Genomic DNA, 17,025 nt, shown 5'->3' with positions numbered 1-17,025 from the left:
TTTAATTTGTTTAATAAAATAAAACCTACACCTCTGTTTAATAAAATAAAACAACATTTTGCCCATTTTGACGTATTGATTAATTTTGAAATGATCCATCGAGATTGTCACTGAGCAGACATTTTCTATGGAAGTCAATCATATTTATGTTTTGTAAATTATATAAACTATAACAATTAAAACATTTTTTAACAATGTCGAGTTCTAACACGAGTATTATGAGTATCGGAGAAATGATAGACACTGCATTTGGGGATACCGATGTAAGTTACTAGATGATAGAAAATGTTTATTAAGTACACATTAGAATGTCAATACACAAATAACGAAAGGTTATTTGTGTATCGACTGTAACTAATAATTATGTTTCAAAAAATTCCCTAGGAAAGTTCAACCCTAGGCATAATAGAGTTAAACAGATCTAAACAAAGTTTTGCACAAACTTGATCAAATACGCATCTGCTAGAGCCAATATCAGTAAGGTAGTGTTTATAATTACGATTATATTTTTTTAGGTGAACATTGTAAATCACAAGCTTTTACAAACTATATTATTCTTACTTGCAAGACAACTAAGAGTTTTAGAGAGACGAGTTAAACTAGAGATGGGTACGGGATTACCAATATCTTCTAGTTCTAGCCTCTCCGTCACTGAAGTCAAATTGCACGCTATGCAAAAAAAGAAAACAAAAGGTTCGAGAAAGGAAGGCAAACATGCAAAAAGTGCTCACGAACCAGTGTCTTCATCCGATAAAACCTCGTCTGAGAGATCTAAAGATAAATCAAGTTCAACTAAATCAACGACTGATCGAACGACGACTGAAACTACTACTTCTACGGGCAAATCTAGCTCGGATAAAACTTCCACTGACAAGTCTAGTTCTGCTAAATCCACTGATAAATCAACCACGGAAAAATCGTCCACCCTAACTTCTACGGATAAGTCGGCTTCGGATAAGGATAAAACAACCAAAAAATCTGTATGTGTAAAATGTAAAATTATAACTAGCGTATTTTACAATTAATCCATTATTTTTAGATAAACTAGGCTAGAAAATTATGATAATTAGTTATAAATTATCGTTGATGATGACATGTATTCAACAGTCACAGGATTATCAAAAGCTTCTGGAAATGATCGAAGAACAAAGAGAACGGGAGCTACGAGTGATCCACCAGGTTCAAGTCTCATTAGAGTTGTATTATTTGTGTTTTTCTTTTTTTTCTAGTTTTGCTGCTGGCTGCATTAATACTACTTTATTTTTAATTTTATTTTTACTGTGACGGCGATTTGGTAAGTGCAGTTTCTTTGAAACATTTGCTATAAGAAAATCAATATACCATCAAAACAGTTTTCTAACATAATAATAACTAATTCATCTTTAAAATTAATTTAGAGAGCACAGTCACGTGAAGTAGGAGAACGGACACCGACTCCTATGGCGTCACTCGATTCAGTGGGTATGTACTTAATGAAAACTATTTCATGCTAAAATTTATACCTATGAATGTACATTCATTGTAACTTTTGCTAGCAACTCTTCTTACATTAAGGCACATTCCGGGATAAAAAGATGTCTGTAAGTCAATCCAACTGTTTACCTATTCTGTCCGTACCGCTCTGCTATATTTGCATTCAAATCCCTTTAGCAGTTCATGATTTTATAGCTACTGAACAAACATATTCACAAAAATCACTAAGTTACATTAAATCATTAGAGGTGAAGTAGCACAATTTGGGACGGTTGTTTTGGTCCGCCTCGGGCAGCACTTTTAGAAGGGCGGCAAAATGCGTAAATAAAAATACTGACTTTTATTTTGTTTTATTGAGTGGCCTTTTTGTTCTCTCGCCCGGTGACTTGTTTGGGGCGGGAAAAATTGAGTCCGCTCCGAATCTTGGGTGGGAAGAACCCAAACAACGCCTCTGATTATTTATATGAGCATTAAGTAAATTTAGTCTATGATTTGGTAATAACATATTTATGTCTATTCACAGAAGCTCAATACGAAAAACTGCTCATAGGTAAGGATTAACAGGAACATAAAATGTAAGAAAATATTATTATACAAACACATTTTTACATATTAACGTAATGTTACTCATTTACTTTATAGTTGAGAGAGTCCCAACTAAAGACGGCCAGGCAAAATCCGGTAAGTCTGGACCTAAATTATATTAAACCCTTATGTTTATAGTTATACAATTCATTTTAAAACTTGAACAGGCAAACGTTCATCAGGGACTCCTAGGTTGTCCGTCGTTACACAAGAACAATTCGCGGAATTAGCAGCAACAGTTCAAGAACTAATGGCAAAATTCAAGCCAATCGGTTTACCAAGTTTTCCCGAAAACATTGAACTTATGCAAGAGCTACGAAAAAATGCGTCGCTTGCTGACGCTATGGCCGCTCTTCAACTTGCAGCTCGGCTAGAAGCGGCCGAAAAAACTCTCAATCAAATGTTATTGTTGGTCACGGAACTTGCAAAGAAAACGGGAATAGAATTGACTGGAAGCGAAAATGACGTATGAGCATAGTATTATTATTACCACATAATATTATTAAACCCCCTATTATTATAAATGTAAAAGACTGTGAAAATGTTTGTTTAAATGTTTCTTAGAAGTAAAATATAAGACACTGAATGATTTGGAATAAAATTTTATACAAAGATAGACTAAATTTTTTATTATTATGATGTGTATAATATGTTGTGTCGGAAAAAAAATCACACAAACGCTGCATTGTCAAATATGTATCTATATATTATGATTTCTTATCGCCATAAAATAATTTTAGATTGAAACCCAATTACTTTTGGGAATACGAGGGCCGACCGACAAGCCACTTGCATCTCCTAAATCAAAAAAAGGTGCACATCCATCGCAAGAGTTAATAGAGATTCCCGTATTGCCAAGTCCACCACCGGTTGTGGAACCTTCACCTGAGATATTGCCTTCAGATAAGCCTTCGCAACTGATTGATTTTGTTACCTACGAAGAATTAGAGTAAGGGTCATCGATTTTTTAAGTGCCATTTATTTTGAAGTAAACTTATAATATTATGCCTTTTTTTTTCATTATAGTTCAGCTATGCAAGAATTGTATGATGAAATAAAAAAAACGATCACAGGAATCACCACACGTAGTACTGCTAATGCAGATAACGCATTTAAAATAGCGACCAGAATGGGTAAGCAAGATTAACCTGGTAGAGTTTGCAATTTATAATTTTTGTATACAAACTAAACTAAGATTTAAACAATATTAACAGAGCAAAAATTAGAAGCTTCCTTAAATCTTGGGAGCCGAATGGATGATTTAGAAATTTTGGTCTCAGAATATGCCGACCAAATAACAGCTTTAGACACCGGTCTATCGTCTCAGGTAATTTGTTATCAATAATCTTCCAATGAGTTAGTAGTTAGTACCTATGCATATTCTATACATCATATTATATAATATAATTTATGTTTTCAGATGACAAACTATCAAGAACAATTAACACAAATGCAACATGACCTAGAAACTGGATTGGAAAACATGGCAGAACAACTAGCCAATGCAGGCAGCGATACCACTGGTATGTATATATGTACATATATTTTAGAAATTAATATATTAATGCTTTATGACATATTTACATACCTCTTTACAGCTGTTGCAGAACTTAACGGACATTTCACCAATCTTCAACAAGATTTAGATAACTCATTAATTAGTCAAAAAGAATTAAAGGATAATCAACAGGCTTTATCTCATGATTTAGAAGTACCTAATCATATTTTTAAAACTTTTGAAACTTACCTTTGTTTTTTTAAATTTTTATAGTCTTATATCATAATTTTATATTTATAAAAATAATTAAATTTATTAACATAAATTTAAAACAAGTACATTTGGATTTGGAATAACGTTCTTATTATAATTGCAAGGATTTATGGAAGCAAATAGAAAAATTACGAGAAACAAAGTCAGATCGGGAAGAAGTGACTGACGCTCTTCGTGATAAAGCTGGAATTGGGGCCTTAAATGGATTAGTGTCTTTACAACAGTTTGACGCCGTCCGTGGAGATTTTGAGAAACGTATAGGAGCTGCTTATGACAAGTTTAATAATCAAGAAATTTTGTGGCAAGTGAGTAATTTGCGCATGCTTAATTCTTTACTTTCATAAAGTTATGACATAATTTAATATTGTAATACGTAGTACGTACTTATAAGAAAATATGTTTTTAGAAAGCCATTGATGACCTTTTAAGGGAGCTTAACGATAAAGCGGACTTGATTCAACTAGTGTCATTGCAAAATGAGATTACAAAGTATCTTGACATGTTAAAAAGCAGAATGCATGCAATGTTTGAAATCGTGGGTGAACCTCGCGCAGCCGCTATTACAAGAAAATTACACCGCGATGCTGCATGTTTGTCCTGCGCTACTCCTGCCTGGATGGATGTTGAAGAGAATAGGACGGTGCCGGCATTGCCTGCCATGCAAGCGACTAGACCACCCACCATAGGAGCTGAAGCTAGTAAACCAAAAGAAGATGGTGATCATGGATTATGTTACCCAGGATATCCGCTGCCCCATCCTAGACACATAAAGTAAGATAAAACCGCGAAATAAATATCTAATCGTGTTTTTTAACATTATTTGTTTAAAATCATATTTTTTGTAGATCACACGTCTGTCAAAGATATTGTGGTGGATCGCACACTCTGATTAACAATACTATTAGTCGATCACCTCCTGGCATGATAATAAGTCCGTTACGGCAACCTTCTACCGGGCTTGGCACAGATAGGAAGGTATTAAATAAAACTACTTACAACATTTGCGACATGATTTTTATGTCTAATATACATATATACATATATTTATACAGATGAACAAGATTGATGAAAGTAAAACAAAAATTCCATGTTTGCCATGCAATGAACATATTCTTGCAACCCCTGAGCCTTCTGAAGCTGCACAGGGTAAGTAACTTTAACCTCCATAAAAATGTACTGCTGTGATTACCCTTTAACTAAGTATAAAGATTTTACAATGATATATATATCTACATAATATTAATATATTATCTCAGTTCCAGAACATCCCGAAACTTCTTCCAATATGACTCCATCCGACTTTCGTCCAATGGAGGATTTCAGACCTCCGTCAATGGAACAAATATCCGTCACTCCCCCACCACCTCTGGATGAAGACTTTTGATTTAATGCTTAGGGTATTTACGTAATGTTTAAATATGTTTATTTTTGTTATTAAAATTTTATTTCAACCATTTTCTAAAATATACTTGATCGAATGTAAATTATGGGTTGTTTATTAAAATACATCGCATAAACTCTATTCACATCATACATTTCGCTATCGTAAGCGCTCGCAAACTAATGCTGCATTTAACCACTATTTTCGGAACAGCAAACATACTATAACTATTCTATAAAGCAGTTATAAAGCCAAATAACACAATGTTATATGGGGGCAAGTTTATAAAGTGTCTAGTGGTAAGCAGAAAATTACGACCTAAGTACCCACCACGATAGCATATAAATAATCGCATAGAGTAGATTATATACTATGTAAGGCAATAGCGCTAACGTTGAACATGGAATTAACAGTTGTCACCTCTGTATTCAACAATTTGATATTTTTGATCACTAGTGTAGTTGATGGAACTACAATACTAAAATAAAATCTCAACTATTTACGTAGTCCAAAATAATTTATTAAAAGTAACTTAAGTACTTATGAAACATTCACTTACCAACTCGAAATAACTTTTGGCGCTATCTTTAAAATTTAACTATGGTGCCGCCAATTTAATGCTTTTAGACTGATGCTTTTTCATACACAGAGATGATTCTCCTTGCCGAGATATACTCGGATATGCTATGGAGGGTACAACCCTCCATAGCATATGACGTCTGTATTCCAGTGTTATCAACATAGTAGATTTACCACTAAAACGGATGGTTTAATCTCCCTTTTTAGTGGAGAAATATTGGTTTAGTGGTTGATGGCTTAAAACAATTAGCGGGTAGAAGACGTAAAACTAATAAAACATTATCGACTTTTTGCTACAGAATATAGCTATTATAATAGTCGAGTAAAATAAAAAAAGTAAAAGTATAAAGTTCCTGAAAATAATTATAATTATTATTACAAGTCTAAATAGAAAAGTCGCTAATCAAGATAAATATAAAATTGAACTATGGCAAGAAACAAAGGCAGAAAATTAGGTTCTTAGTGGTTTCTAGTGGTTTGCAGTCATTTATTGGTGGTTCAGCTAAAATACAGTTGCAACACTACTGAAACTGACAATTGACGGGCTCAATTGACTCGTATCCAGAGCTATAATAAATAAATTGAAAAAACTGACAATTGACATATGGAAATGACAACTGAATTCTGAAAAGAACATTGGACTAAAATGTGCAGATATTTATAAATTCTAATTAGATTATTGGTGACTATAAGCATTGGAACAACGTATTTTCTTCTATATTATATTAGAAGGTATATTTAATTAATTAAGATCAGTAAATTGTAAATGCATTGAAGTAAGGTTATATTTAGTTATTATTTTTACAGATTAACCAAAATGCATAAAATATTGGAATTCCAAGCCGTAATTTTGGCGGCTGGACGAGGTTCTCGCATGCCTGATGTCGGTGGATCCGTGTCGAAATGCCTATTACCGGTAGGACCGTATCCTGTGCTCTGGTACTCATTGAATATGCTGGAAAAAATTGGTTTGCAAGGTAATTAAAGTTTCTAAAACTGCATATTTTGTTTACGTGGTGTTTTCAAAATAGGGTTATCCCACGACATAATTCTTCTGCTATAACTAAAATAAAAGTGATCAATTTAGAATCTGAACAAATATGTATAAATTTTATCCTTCACCTGACATATAAACACACGTACTTAATTTCATCGTAAAACTTGAAAAAAAAAATTGTATAAATATCAAAAAATATACATGAAATTGCAGTAATTAAGGAGTTCTAACTAATTGTGATGAAAATTTAACAATCATATGAAATAAAACCTTTATTGGTGAAACAATAATAAAAGAATTTATTTCATATTTCAGAAACAATGGTGGTTGTTCTTGATGAAGATAAATCAAGTATATTGAATGCATTAGAGAAATGTCCTATAAAAATCAAGTATGAATTGATTGTCATTCCTTCTGAAGAAGATTGGGGTACCGTAAACTCTCTGAAACACATAAGCAACAGAGTTACCACTGACTTGCTTGTAGTTTCTGGAGATTTAATAACAAACATTAACCTTAATGATGTGTTAAACCTCCATAGAAAGTATGATGCAACACTCACAAGTTTATTCTTCAACAATGGCCCTGAAGAATGGATAGAGCTGCCTGGACCTAAAACCAAAGCCAAGCCTGATAGGGACTTAGTATGCATTGATAAGGAAACTGAAAGGCTAGTCTTTCTAGCTAGCGCCAGTGACTTTGAGGAGCAAGTCACAATACCGAGATTGCTTGCAAAGAAATTTAACACCCTTAGCATGTACAGCAGACTGCTAGACGCTCATGTATATGTTTTAAAAAAATGGATAGTGAATTATCTTGTAGAAACAGATAAGTTTACTTCTGTAAAGGGAGAACTTATACCGTACATAGTAAAAAAGCAACTTTCAAAACCTAAAGATGCAGTGGATAAGAAGGGTACATCTGAGAAAAATGTAGATATTTCTCAAGAATTGTTTGATTTTGCTGTTGAAAGCGGTTATGAGAGCAAAATAAAAGAGATGTCATCCTACAATGATCATAAGTTAGGCTCTAAGGGAGTGTTTTACAATGACATACTAAGATGTTATGCTTACATTCCTGACAAAAAAACATTTGGTATTAGAGTAAACACCTTGTCATCATTTTTCTTGTCTAATAATAAGGTAAATATTTTGAACTTTTATATCTCATAGTTAAAAAGATGCAAAAATTTTAAAACTGCAACTAACGCAATTATTTTAGTACATATCAATAGTTGTTTAAACCAACTATTTTACAAGATTACAGAATAAAGCTAGTATATATTGTAATTTATGAACCTCTCGCGTTTGATTTCTGTACATATAGTTTTATGCATAATATCATGTAGGTAATTAAACAAAATATGTGAAAAACAATTACTTGCATTAATAGTACTGTAGTATGTACCAAAGTACACAAGACATATGAGACAAAGGTTAGGCTGGTGTAAATTTTGTATTAAAGCAATTCATGCTCTTTTCAGATTCTCTCAAAATGGGAGGAACTCACTGGAACACCACTAACAGAAAGGTTCCATCCCAACAGTGAAGTGAAAACCAAACAAATTGATGAAAACAGTACTGTTGGAGAAAAAAGTGTGGTCAGTGAAAAAACCTCAATTAAAAACACCTTTATAGGTGCTAACTGTACTATAGAAAACAAAGTGCGGTTAACAAATTGCATATTGATGAACAATGTCACTGTGAAAGAAGGGTGAGTGAAAATATTCCTATGACGTCATTTCTATGTTCTATGGCAAAATAAACCAAAAATATTACAAATAAAAATGTTGCCCAGGAGTTTATAATTCTAAATGAAATGTTACTTATACCATATATTTACATAGTATGTCTTTAATTATGACATAAAGCAAAATGCAAGAGTAGACTTAACAATAAAAATAATTTTATATAAAATGTAATTTATTTCAGATGTGTCCTACAAGACTGTGTGGTGTACACTGGTGCAACCGTGGACTCTGGATGCTCCCTACAGCACTGTCTGATTGGGCCACACCATTTAGTACCAGCTTCAAGCTCAAGCAACCATCAACTCTATGCCGAGACCACTGATAACATGATAACACTTGGATGATTAAAGTATTCTTATAAAACTCTTAATTTAAATATAAACTTCAGGTTGAAACTTTAATATTGCCAGCCCATGTTGGGATTACAATTATAAAATGATTAAATAATTACAAAAGCAATCTTGTTGAGATCTTAACACATCTTTAATGCTTAATTTTAATATTGTATATTGCATAGAAGATAGTTTCAATGTAAATATTATTTCCTAAGTGTGTAGTGGCCAGGCTCGTTTGTGGCTATGAAGTGTTTGCATAGGGTGATCTTTTTATATAGTCATATTAAGATGGCCAGACACCTCTAACATTTACACATATATATATATATATTATTATTATTATAATTGACTTTATTTATGCCCATGCATACCCGATGACCTGACTACAATTTTTATAAATAAATAACAAATACTTACCATACCACTTTTCTATACATATTTAATTTCATGGTCGTTAAAGAAGCACTGTAACACGGTTGTAATACGTTGTTTGACTGATGTAACCAAATAATATTAAACTGCTCTAGGAGAACGAATAGTGGGCAATTATATATTTATCAAAAAAAAATTTTGTTTTAAATGTATTGTAAATATTTTATTTTCGTCATTCAAATTTTGAATTTTTGATCGGTAATCCTCGGAGCCTAAAACGAAGCGATGCCGGCAGCGATTGCTAGTGACGTCATCGCACATAAACATTACAAAATGCAAAACAAGACATTAACAGTAACGACTGCATGAAACATAAAACAACAGATAGCATGCACTCATAACTTAGAAAAAACCGAGGTTACAAAAAACATAACCTTAACACACATTTTATATTTGACACTTAAGTATATTACAACATTGATTTTTTAAGTGACAACAACATTTATAACACAAAATAGAACTTTAAACTTACATTGAATTAATCTACACAAAAATAAATCATTGATTTATCCAATGTATATTTTGAATCTCGTCGTGCTAAAGTAAATCACTTCTTTCTTAAATCTTGATTTTGGCACATGAATGAACAATTTATCGGTATTATCTATTGTCGAGTTTTTATATGCTAGATAATACCGATAAATTGGTCCATTCATTCTTGTGGAAAACGTACCAACTAGCAGATATAAATCCAAACAAATTGTTTCGTTGTAAGGGGCAGGTTATGTGTCACAACTGTCACGAATAAATGTATATGTGCGATGACGTCACACAGGGATAAATTCACGTGACAACGCGTTTTAGCGCGAAATTATAATTGCAAAAACAAAATCACTGATTTTTAATAAATTAAGCGTATTACAATAATAAAAATATAATATGTGATACGCTATAAGTGAATAATCTTCTATCGTTATTCATACATTCTAAAAAAAATGTCAACACATCTAGTCCATTGAAAAGTTACATTTGGGGTTGCGTTTTTTAGAGGACGCAATTTTATTTTTTAGAAGTGTAGGGGAGGTCAGTGTAAAGCTAAAACCAAGTTTGTGGGGTCGCCACCCTTGTCCCACGGCCGCCATCTTGGGTTGAAATGGTTTTACGATGTATCTCTTAAACTATTTATCTGACAAAAAATTGTAAACATTTTTGTTGCAAGTAATTCGCGTACAAGCCGACAACCGCGGGTTTGTGTTGTACGTATTATGAACCTTATAAACACACGTTCTGATGACGTTGCAATGGACATTGCTTAACATTAAATTTCTTAACATTTTCGCTTATAACTTTTTTATTTAAAGTTCTACGACAAAAGTTACTAGACCAAAGTTGTAGAGAATTTAATTTGCAACAAAAAATGTTTATAATTTTTTTTTGTCAGATAAATAGTTTAAGAGATACATCGTAAAAACTATTTCAACCCAAGATGGCGGCCGTGGGACAAGGGTGGCGACCCCACAAACTTGGTTTTAGCTTAACACTGACCCCCCCCTACACTTCTAAAAAATAAAATTGCGTCCTCTAAAAAACGCAAGGTAAGGCCTAAAAAATGTAACATTTCAATGGAGTAATCGATCGTAATTTATTCGGCTCTTATTTAAAAGTGGAGAATAATAATTTCTTGTTACAAAATTTGTAGGTGTAAAAGGAAAGAAGTGACACAGACTTATCAATGCAATAAAAACATTTATCTTGTAGTAACAGTTAACACTATCTCTTTTAAATATATATAAGTAATATTTTTTCAAGAAGCCGTCATAGTCCTTACTCTAGATTCCTAGAATGCTCAACATAAACATAGCTTATAAATACTACTGTATTTATAAGCTATGTTTATGTTATATCATTACGTTGGCTTACAAGAATACGTCATTAGTTCAGATAATATAAATTTATAAATTACATTAACTAGAAATTTATTTTAAACCATTTGTCTGAAATGTAAACAATTATTTTACTTAATATTTAACACGCAGCTCGTATATTACATTAAGAACAACTTTAATTCATTTTTAATTGAAATCTCTTTTTTATCGCACATAATCGTCGCACTTATGCCCAACCCTCAAATTTACAATTTTATTAAATTACTAATTTATAAGTTTGGCATAGATGTGACGAATTAAATCTAAAGTTTAGACAAAACTTATGTAAATAAAATTAAATGTAAAACTACAAAAAAATACCAGTTTACATTTTAGAGATTATTTTTAAAGTAAGTATAGACATTTGTAACAGCCACGGCCTTTAGTAAGCAGTATGCTTATATCCGTTGCTGAATTACCAAGGCCCAGGTTAATACATTTTTTATAAAATATAATAAAGGTGTCATGATTACATATTTGTTGTTACTTTGTATTTACCTCATTCGAGTGTTTTTAGTACAACAACTTTATTACCTAATCCTTTAGGGGCTTAGCCGCAGCCTTTAACTTAGAGGCATAGTTTATTAGTATTTTTTGGAACCTTTGGACTAGTTTTAGTTAGAAGGTTGATTTACTGGACAAGAGAATGTAAGGTCGAGTAATGAATTCGCAAGTTTAGAGGATTTCATAGCGTTACATATTAAACATTGTACACGAACACTCAAGTCTTTTATACCCGTAGGGGTAGGCAAAGACGCAAACAGTTGCACCCACTTTTCGACGTGTATATCTCGCCCAATGATGTGATACGGGGCGAGCCTAATGTCATACGAGCACAAATGCCAATCTCCGGGCCGGTACTGATTAAAAAACAAATACCACTGCCCGACCCTAGCATCGGACCTGAGGTCTCAGAACTGCAGTCGTACCGTAATGCAACTACTCCACCGAGACAGTCAGTTAAACAAAACCCATAGTGGCAGCATCTTCATTGTACAAGAGATAGTCCGGGATACCTGTTGCAATAAAATAGTCGCGCGGAGCCGTCCCTGCACGATGCCGCCTTACGGCCCTCTCAGTGGGAAGGGTATTTTTTTTGCTTAAGCATCTCAGTGTCTCTCATACAGTCGACACCGGGAGAATCGTTAAAACGGGATACTGAAAATTGGAATCCCCGAACCTAACGACTACAGGGGCCCGGTGGAGAGTGGGGAAGGTTGGGAACTTTCCGAGATGGAGGGAAAATGTTCGCGGGCCGGCATAAGCCTAAAGCGAAATAACAATCACGAGGTATACACAATTAATTGTGTGCAAATGTCCCCCGTGTATGGGCTTGCATTTGTTGTTTGTCTGCGGGGTTTGTGGGAATGGGTGATCGAAGTTCCAGGCTTTCGAAAATTCTAACGGCGCCTCGTCTTTAACAAGGGGAATCCAACCATCATTGCCATCCATCTTGGGGTCGTTTAAAAGTAACAGATGAGCAAATAGACCCTCCCTCCTTTCCTCTTAATCCACTCCAAGCCTCACTTAGTACGACAAGCAGATGATACTGTGGTGGAATTTTCTAGATACCACCGCTCCACAGGGCTCTATAAAAGATACCGACGTTCACGCAACGATTACGTGAGTTGCCTACCCGAATAGAAAAAAACGTGCATTACCTCGTTTATTTGTAAACTGGAAAGTACAATGTAAGTTGCACGTTAATAGGGAATGAATTTATGGATTCGAAACTGCTGGTTAATTAGACATGTCGCTAATACACCGCTAAATGTAATTAATCATCTAAAATGACTGAATATGTACGAATTATGGGTGTTCCTTGTGTAATCTGCATGAAATAAGTATTCAGATACGTCATTCTACAGAAGTATTTAACTACCGAAAACCCCTACCAAAGTGTATTCTGTTCCATGACGTGAAGTATTATGCGAGGAACCCTTTCGTCACGTCAGACATATTATGATCCAGACTCCGAGCTGGTATCGAGCAGTAAAACCGAATATCACGTTACCCGATCCGGGGATCGGACCCAAAACCTCAGCACGCTAATGGTTAGTACTGCACGACACTTCTACGCCACCGAAACAGTTTTTAAATTTAATACAAGTTGACCCGACAGACGTCCCGTCTTCACTTTGCAGCGCGCATTCTATCAATCGCTGACAGTTATTTCAAACAATTGACAGTGATATAAAATTAATATTTTCGTAAAGTTTACTTAAATTTTCTAATTTTCCGCGCATTTTTTTGAATTTTTTCTTTCATAAGAACCTTCTTATGAAAATAATAAAAATAATAACAAACACAACGAAAAAAAAATAGTGAAATCGGTCCAGCCGTTCACGCGTGATGGCGTGACCAAGGGAAATAGGGATTCATTTTTATATATATAGACTAAATATAAACTAAAGCATGCAATTGTGTAAGTCCTTGTACTTATTGGAGAACATTTTCATTTCTCCCCATCAAAACGTAACTATTTAAGTATGTTGTAAGCAATACAAATTTTGCAATGCAACTGGCGCCATTACCAGATATATTTCAAAATGTTATTGAGTATGGCATGCGAGCAAATAAAGCTAGCTAGACAGTAGACGGTAACTGTTGTAGCAAACGTACATATGTCCATTACGTAACACGTAAATAGCAAGAATTGAAAAGAAGTTCATTTCAATAGATGTAAGTACCTAAAGGTGAGCTCACGAGCATTTACATATTTGTATTGTAATATTACGAATAACATGTTGCCAGCGAAGGGTCAGTGAAAAATAAACCTGACAAGTGCGAGTTAAACTCACACGCGGTGGGTTCCACACCCCAACACTTGGCCACCACTATTATTTGTTTAGAAACTCGGTAACCTACTTACTATGTGAAAATATAAGTCCGTTACATATAGCTTTAAGATGGGTCTTTACGATAGACATCACACTGATGTCGCGGCGTAGTTTTAGGTATAGTGTTCCGCCAGTACCCTTTGGGTGCCGGACTCTAAAAAGTTATTTTATTTAAGTACCTACCTATTTATTAGCTGTTGCAACGTTCCTGCAAACGTTAGTCAAAATGCACACAACGCGTGACTGGCGCGTCGCGACCATGTTTTGTAAATTGCAGCATTTATTCTGTTTTGCATTCACTTTTAGTTGAAACGTTGGACCATGTATGTGGTCATATCTTTAGTGTTTATCGCATGAAATATTACACGAAGCACGTAGAAACTATTAAAGTATCACTGTAACAAATTAGCGCGCGTAACATTGGGAATAATTCAATGTTGTCTTATAAGGACATTTTAGACGAAAGGAGGACTTTTTAGGATAAGCAATATGCTTGATCTAGGTACTAGATCTAGCATATTGCTTATCCTAAAAAGGTCCTAAAAGGTGAGGTACTACTATAAATCCACAATTTAAGAATAATAATGAGTGCGTGACTGAAAACAGAGGTTGTGTTTAAGTAAATTCACTAATCATACGTATCGCAACAGTATATCTAGTACCCACCACTTCAAACCAATTTTCAGTGAGATATTGTTACCATTGAACCCGAAACAACCCTTTCATTCTAAAGCATATTAACACTTTAAAACTGTTTAGAGTGTGATTACAATTTACAATACACATAGTTGATAGTACCTAGTACCTACTTATATATTTCTACTAAGAAAGACAATACAATTTAATTCAACATTTTCGACATGACTAATTACTTTCAGTTCTTAAAAGTGAATCATTAACATTTTCTATACGCAGGTACAAAGTAATTGCAAAAAATATATAAGTTGTGCGTTAAGGGAAGTACCTACCTAAACGGGGAATTTAAAACTTATTGTTAATTTTATAAAATTTGCGTCAAGATCATCCGAAAATGTTGTTTTCCTTATTGATATGTTTAAATAATATTGCGGTAATTTACATTTAACCAAAGTTAACGGCTCCTGAGACTGAACGTCATAGTATTTTGCACATGACTAATTGCATTAGGTATGGGATGTTTATTTTGCACATGTATGTCATTTCACCAAATAGATGCATGATGTGTCCATAAAACATACAGCTTTGACATATAAGTAACTATCAAGGGCCTTATTCTCTATCCCGCACGTTATTTTAACAGTGCGTAACAAGCACGTAACACAACGCGTGATGTTTAGGACTATAGAAGTTTGGCTTACAGAATACCATTCCACGCACATTTTTCGAAGATAACGTGACACAGCCGTGTTACACGTTTACACTATCATACAGAATAAGGGCCCAGTACGTACTGTAAGAAACTTGGAGGAATAAGACCAGACTCGAATAATACTATACGAAACAGCTAGCGCCCTAACCGGGTATAAGTTAGTAAGTTACGATAATCTTCACATTAAATTTACTTGGAACTTATTAGACAGGCCCTTAGTATTTTAAAACCAACTAATTACAGTGGCTATAAAACGTTTAGTAGGTAGTACGTACCCATCTGTTTTTGGGTATAAGATACAGATATTCGGGTAATGCTGGGTATAGGTACACTGAGAATTCTATACGAAAACCCTATCTACCTCCAAATTTTAACATAGTTAATCTAAATCAATAAAGTATTCTGGGCTGTATTTAAAGTCCAAACACTGCCCCCTTGCTTACTTCGTCTAAGGAAAATAATTATTATTTGCAATGAAATATCATTTTCATAACTATTAGTCGTTAGACATAGATAGGCATGCATAAATGGAATCTGCATCGTTGCAAAATCATGATGCTAGAGCGATGATAAATCCTAGTTCATTAATTATGTTAGGAGAAGAAAAAGCTTTATACTGAAGCAAACATACTTCCGCTGCATTCCTTGCTCTTATATTTTTTTTTAATCTAGTCTACAAGTGTTTTTAGATCGTAATAAATTGTTTGTTACGTAATTTTTTTAGAAAGGTAATGCCAGTGATGGGCTTAATTATAATATGCCGAATGCATTCTAAATCTGGCAGTTTATATCTTACTTAATTTTATGTCAAGGTTTCGAAACAAGTTTAGGTAGGTAACTACTTACTGTATGCAGTTTTACGTTACAAAAATATTATATTTGAAGAGATATACTTATGCATAGGGCATTTTTTTTCTTTATATAGGTAAGTAATTAAAATAACGTTTTGTGTACTTAGCATTTTTTATATGTTCAAATTTACTTTAAAACAATGGTTCTTTGCCTTGCCCGTTACATTTATTTTAGCGAAATTTTGCGCCTATTTTGAGATATCGGAATCTCTAAATCCTATTTAAAACCTGTAATGAAAGCAATGCAGTGGCTGCAGCCTGCAGCCAATCTGGTGATGGTTGCCGAGCGCCGTAACACCAGCCCCAGTGAACACAGTTCATGCCGTACTTTCCCGCGCCGCGCACGCGCATAACCGCTCTTGCAACATCGGAAACGTTCCGAAATTACGTGATTCCATTTAAAGCAATTTCCATTCAAAGTGTAGACACATAAATCCTCTGAAGTATTTAATATAAAACCTATTGAGTTACTGTTTAGTATCACCTGTGTTTATTTATGTATATATCATGTACCGAACAATATTTTTCAATGTGTTTGCAAATTGAAGAAAGCGGAAGACTTCAACGGACGTCCAGCAACAGCTGATCACTAGTTGTTGGGTAAGTAATATGTAATTAACGTGCATTATCGTACTGTGCTCTAAGAAAATATGAATAGCAGGAAGCAATTAACGTCGGCCGTACTTTGCATATAATCCTTGTACTTCTAATAGATTGCAACCGTTAAATTTATACTTAATACAGTACAGTTAGAGAGTATTATTTAAGTATATTAAAATGCAAGTTATATATCCGGGGTTTTTTATAGCCAAGCCAGT

The 17,025-nt window shown here is 33.9% G+C and overlaps 3 protein-coding genes across 7 annotated transcripts in view; all 3 read left to right on the top strand.

Annotated features, from left to right (window-relative positions):
* Positions 1–79: 79 nt before the first annotated feature.
* LOC115441137 (myosin-11) lies at positions 80–5,313 on the top strand. Of its 4 annotated transcripts, none has more exons than XM_030165760.2 (17): positions 80–263; positions 516–980; positions 1,108–1,179; positions 1,398–1,461; positions 1,997–2,023; positions 2,116–2,154; positions 2,241–2,524; positions 2,799–3,007; positions 3,085–3,191; positions 3,273–3,385; positions 3,479–3,581; positions 3,657–3,769; positions 3,934–4,134; positions 4,236–4,600; positions 4,675–4,804; positions 4,882–4,975; positions 5,086–5,313. In XM_030165760.2, the coding sequence occupies exons 1-17, from the start codon at positions 195–197 to the stop codon at positions 5,211–5,213; spliced, it is 2,583 nt and encodes an 860-aa protein (XP_030021620.1). In that variant the 5' UTR covers positions 80–194; the 3' UTR covers positions 5,214–5,313. The 4 variants fall into 4 exon arrangements, with proteins under 4 accessions (XP_030021620.1, XP_030021619.1, XP_030021621.1 ...); XM_030165759.2 differs by having other exon boundaries at positions 2,226–2,524; XM_030165761.2 differs by lacking the exon at positions 1,108–1,179 and having other exon boundaries at positions 2,226–2,524.
* A 1,064-nt stretch (positions 5,314–6,377) lies between these two features.
* On the top strand, positions 6,378–9,655 carry LOC115441110 (translation initiation factor eIF-2B subunit gamma). Its single transcript, XM_030165720.2, has 5 exons — positions 6,378–6,521; positions 6,597–6,766; positions 7,102–7,928; positions 8,270–8,499; positions 8,718–9,655. Exons 2-5 carry the CDS (start codon positions 6,607–6,609, stop codon positions 8,878–8,880), a joined length of 1,380 nt encoding a protein of 459 aa, XP_030021580.1. The 5' UTR covers positions 6,378–6,521; positions 6,597–6,606; the 3' UTR covers positions 8,881–9,655.
* A 6,851-nt stretch (positions 9,656–16,506) lies between these two features.
* LOC115441118 (pancreatic triacylglycerol lipase) overlaps positions 16,507–17,025 on the top strand; it is a 40,131-nt gene continuing 39,612 nt past the window's right edge. The window contains exon 1 of one of the 2 annotated variants that reach the window (XM_030165736.2): positions 16,507–16,807. The gene's annotated coding sequence lies outside the window, so the exon portion shown is untranslated. The remainder of the gene's footprint in view (positions 16,808–17,025) is intronic. The other variant, XM_030165737.2, reaches the window with a different exon arrangement.

Source organism: Manduca sexta, chromosome 26 (assembly GCF_014839805.1).
Source record: "Manduca sexta isolate Smith_Timp_Sample1 chromosome 26, JHU_Msex_v1.0, whole genome shotgun sequence".
Classification (NCBI taxonomy): Eukaryota; Metazoa; Arthropoda; class Insecta; order Lepidoptera; family Sphingidae; genus Manduca; species Manduca sexta.
This window is presented reverse-complemented; position numbering and strand designations above follow the sequence as displayed.

Coding starts and splice junctions, on each gene's coding strand:
- LOC115441137 (XM_030165759.2), top strand. CDS start 195: ATGTCGAGTTCTAACACGAGTATTATGAGTATCGGAGAAATGATAGAC. Junction 2,525..2,798: donor TGACTGGAAGCGAAAATGAC/GTATGAGCATAG, acceptor AAATAATTTTAG/ATTGAAACCCAATTACTTTT. Junction 3,008..3,084: donor GTTACCTACGAAGAATTAGA/GTAAGGGTCATC, acceptor TTTTCATTATAG/TTCAGCTATGCAAGAATTGT.
- LOC115441110 (XM_030165720.2), top strand. CDS start 6,607: ATGCATAAAATATTGGAATTCCAAGCCGTAATTTTGGCGGCTGGACGA. Junction 6,767..7,101: donor GGAAAAAATTGGTTTGCAAG/GTAATTAAAGTT, acceptor TTCATATTTCAG/AAACAATGGTGGTTGTTCTT. Junction 7,929..8,269: donor TTTTCTTGTCTAATAATAAG/GTAAATATTTTG, acceptor TGCTCTTTTCAG/ATTCTCTCAAAATGGGAGGA.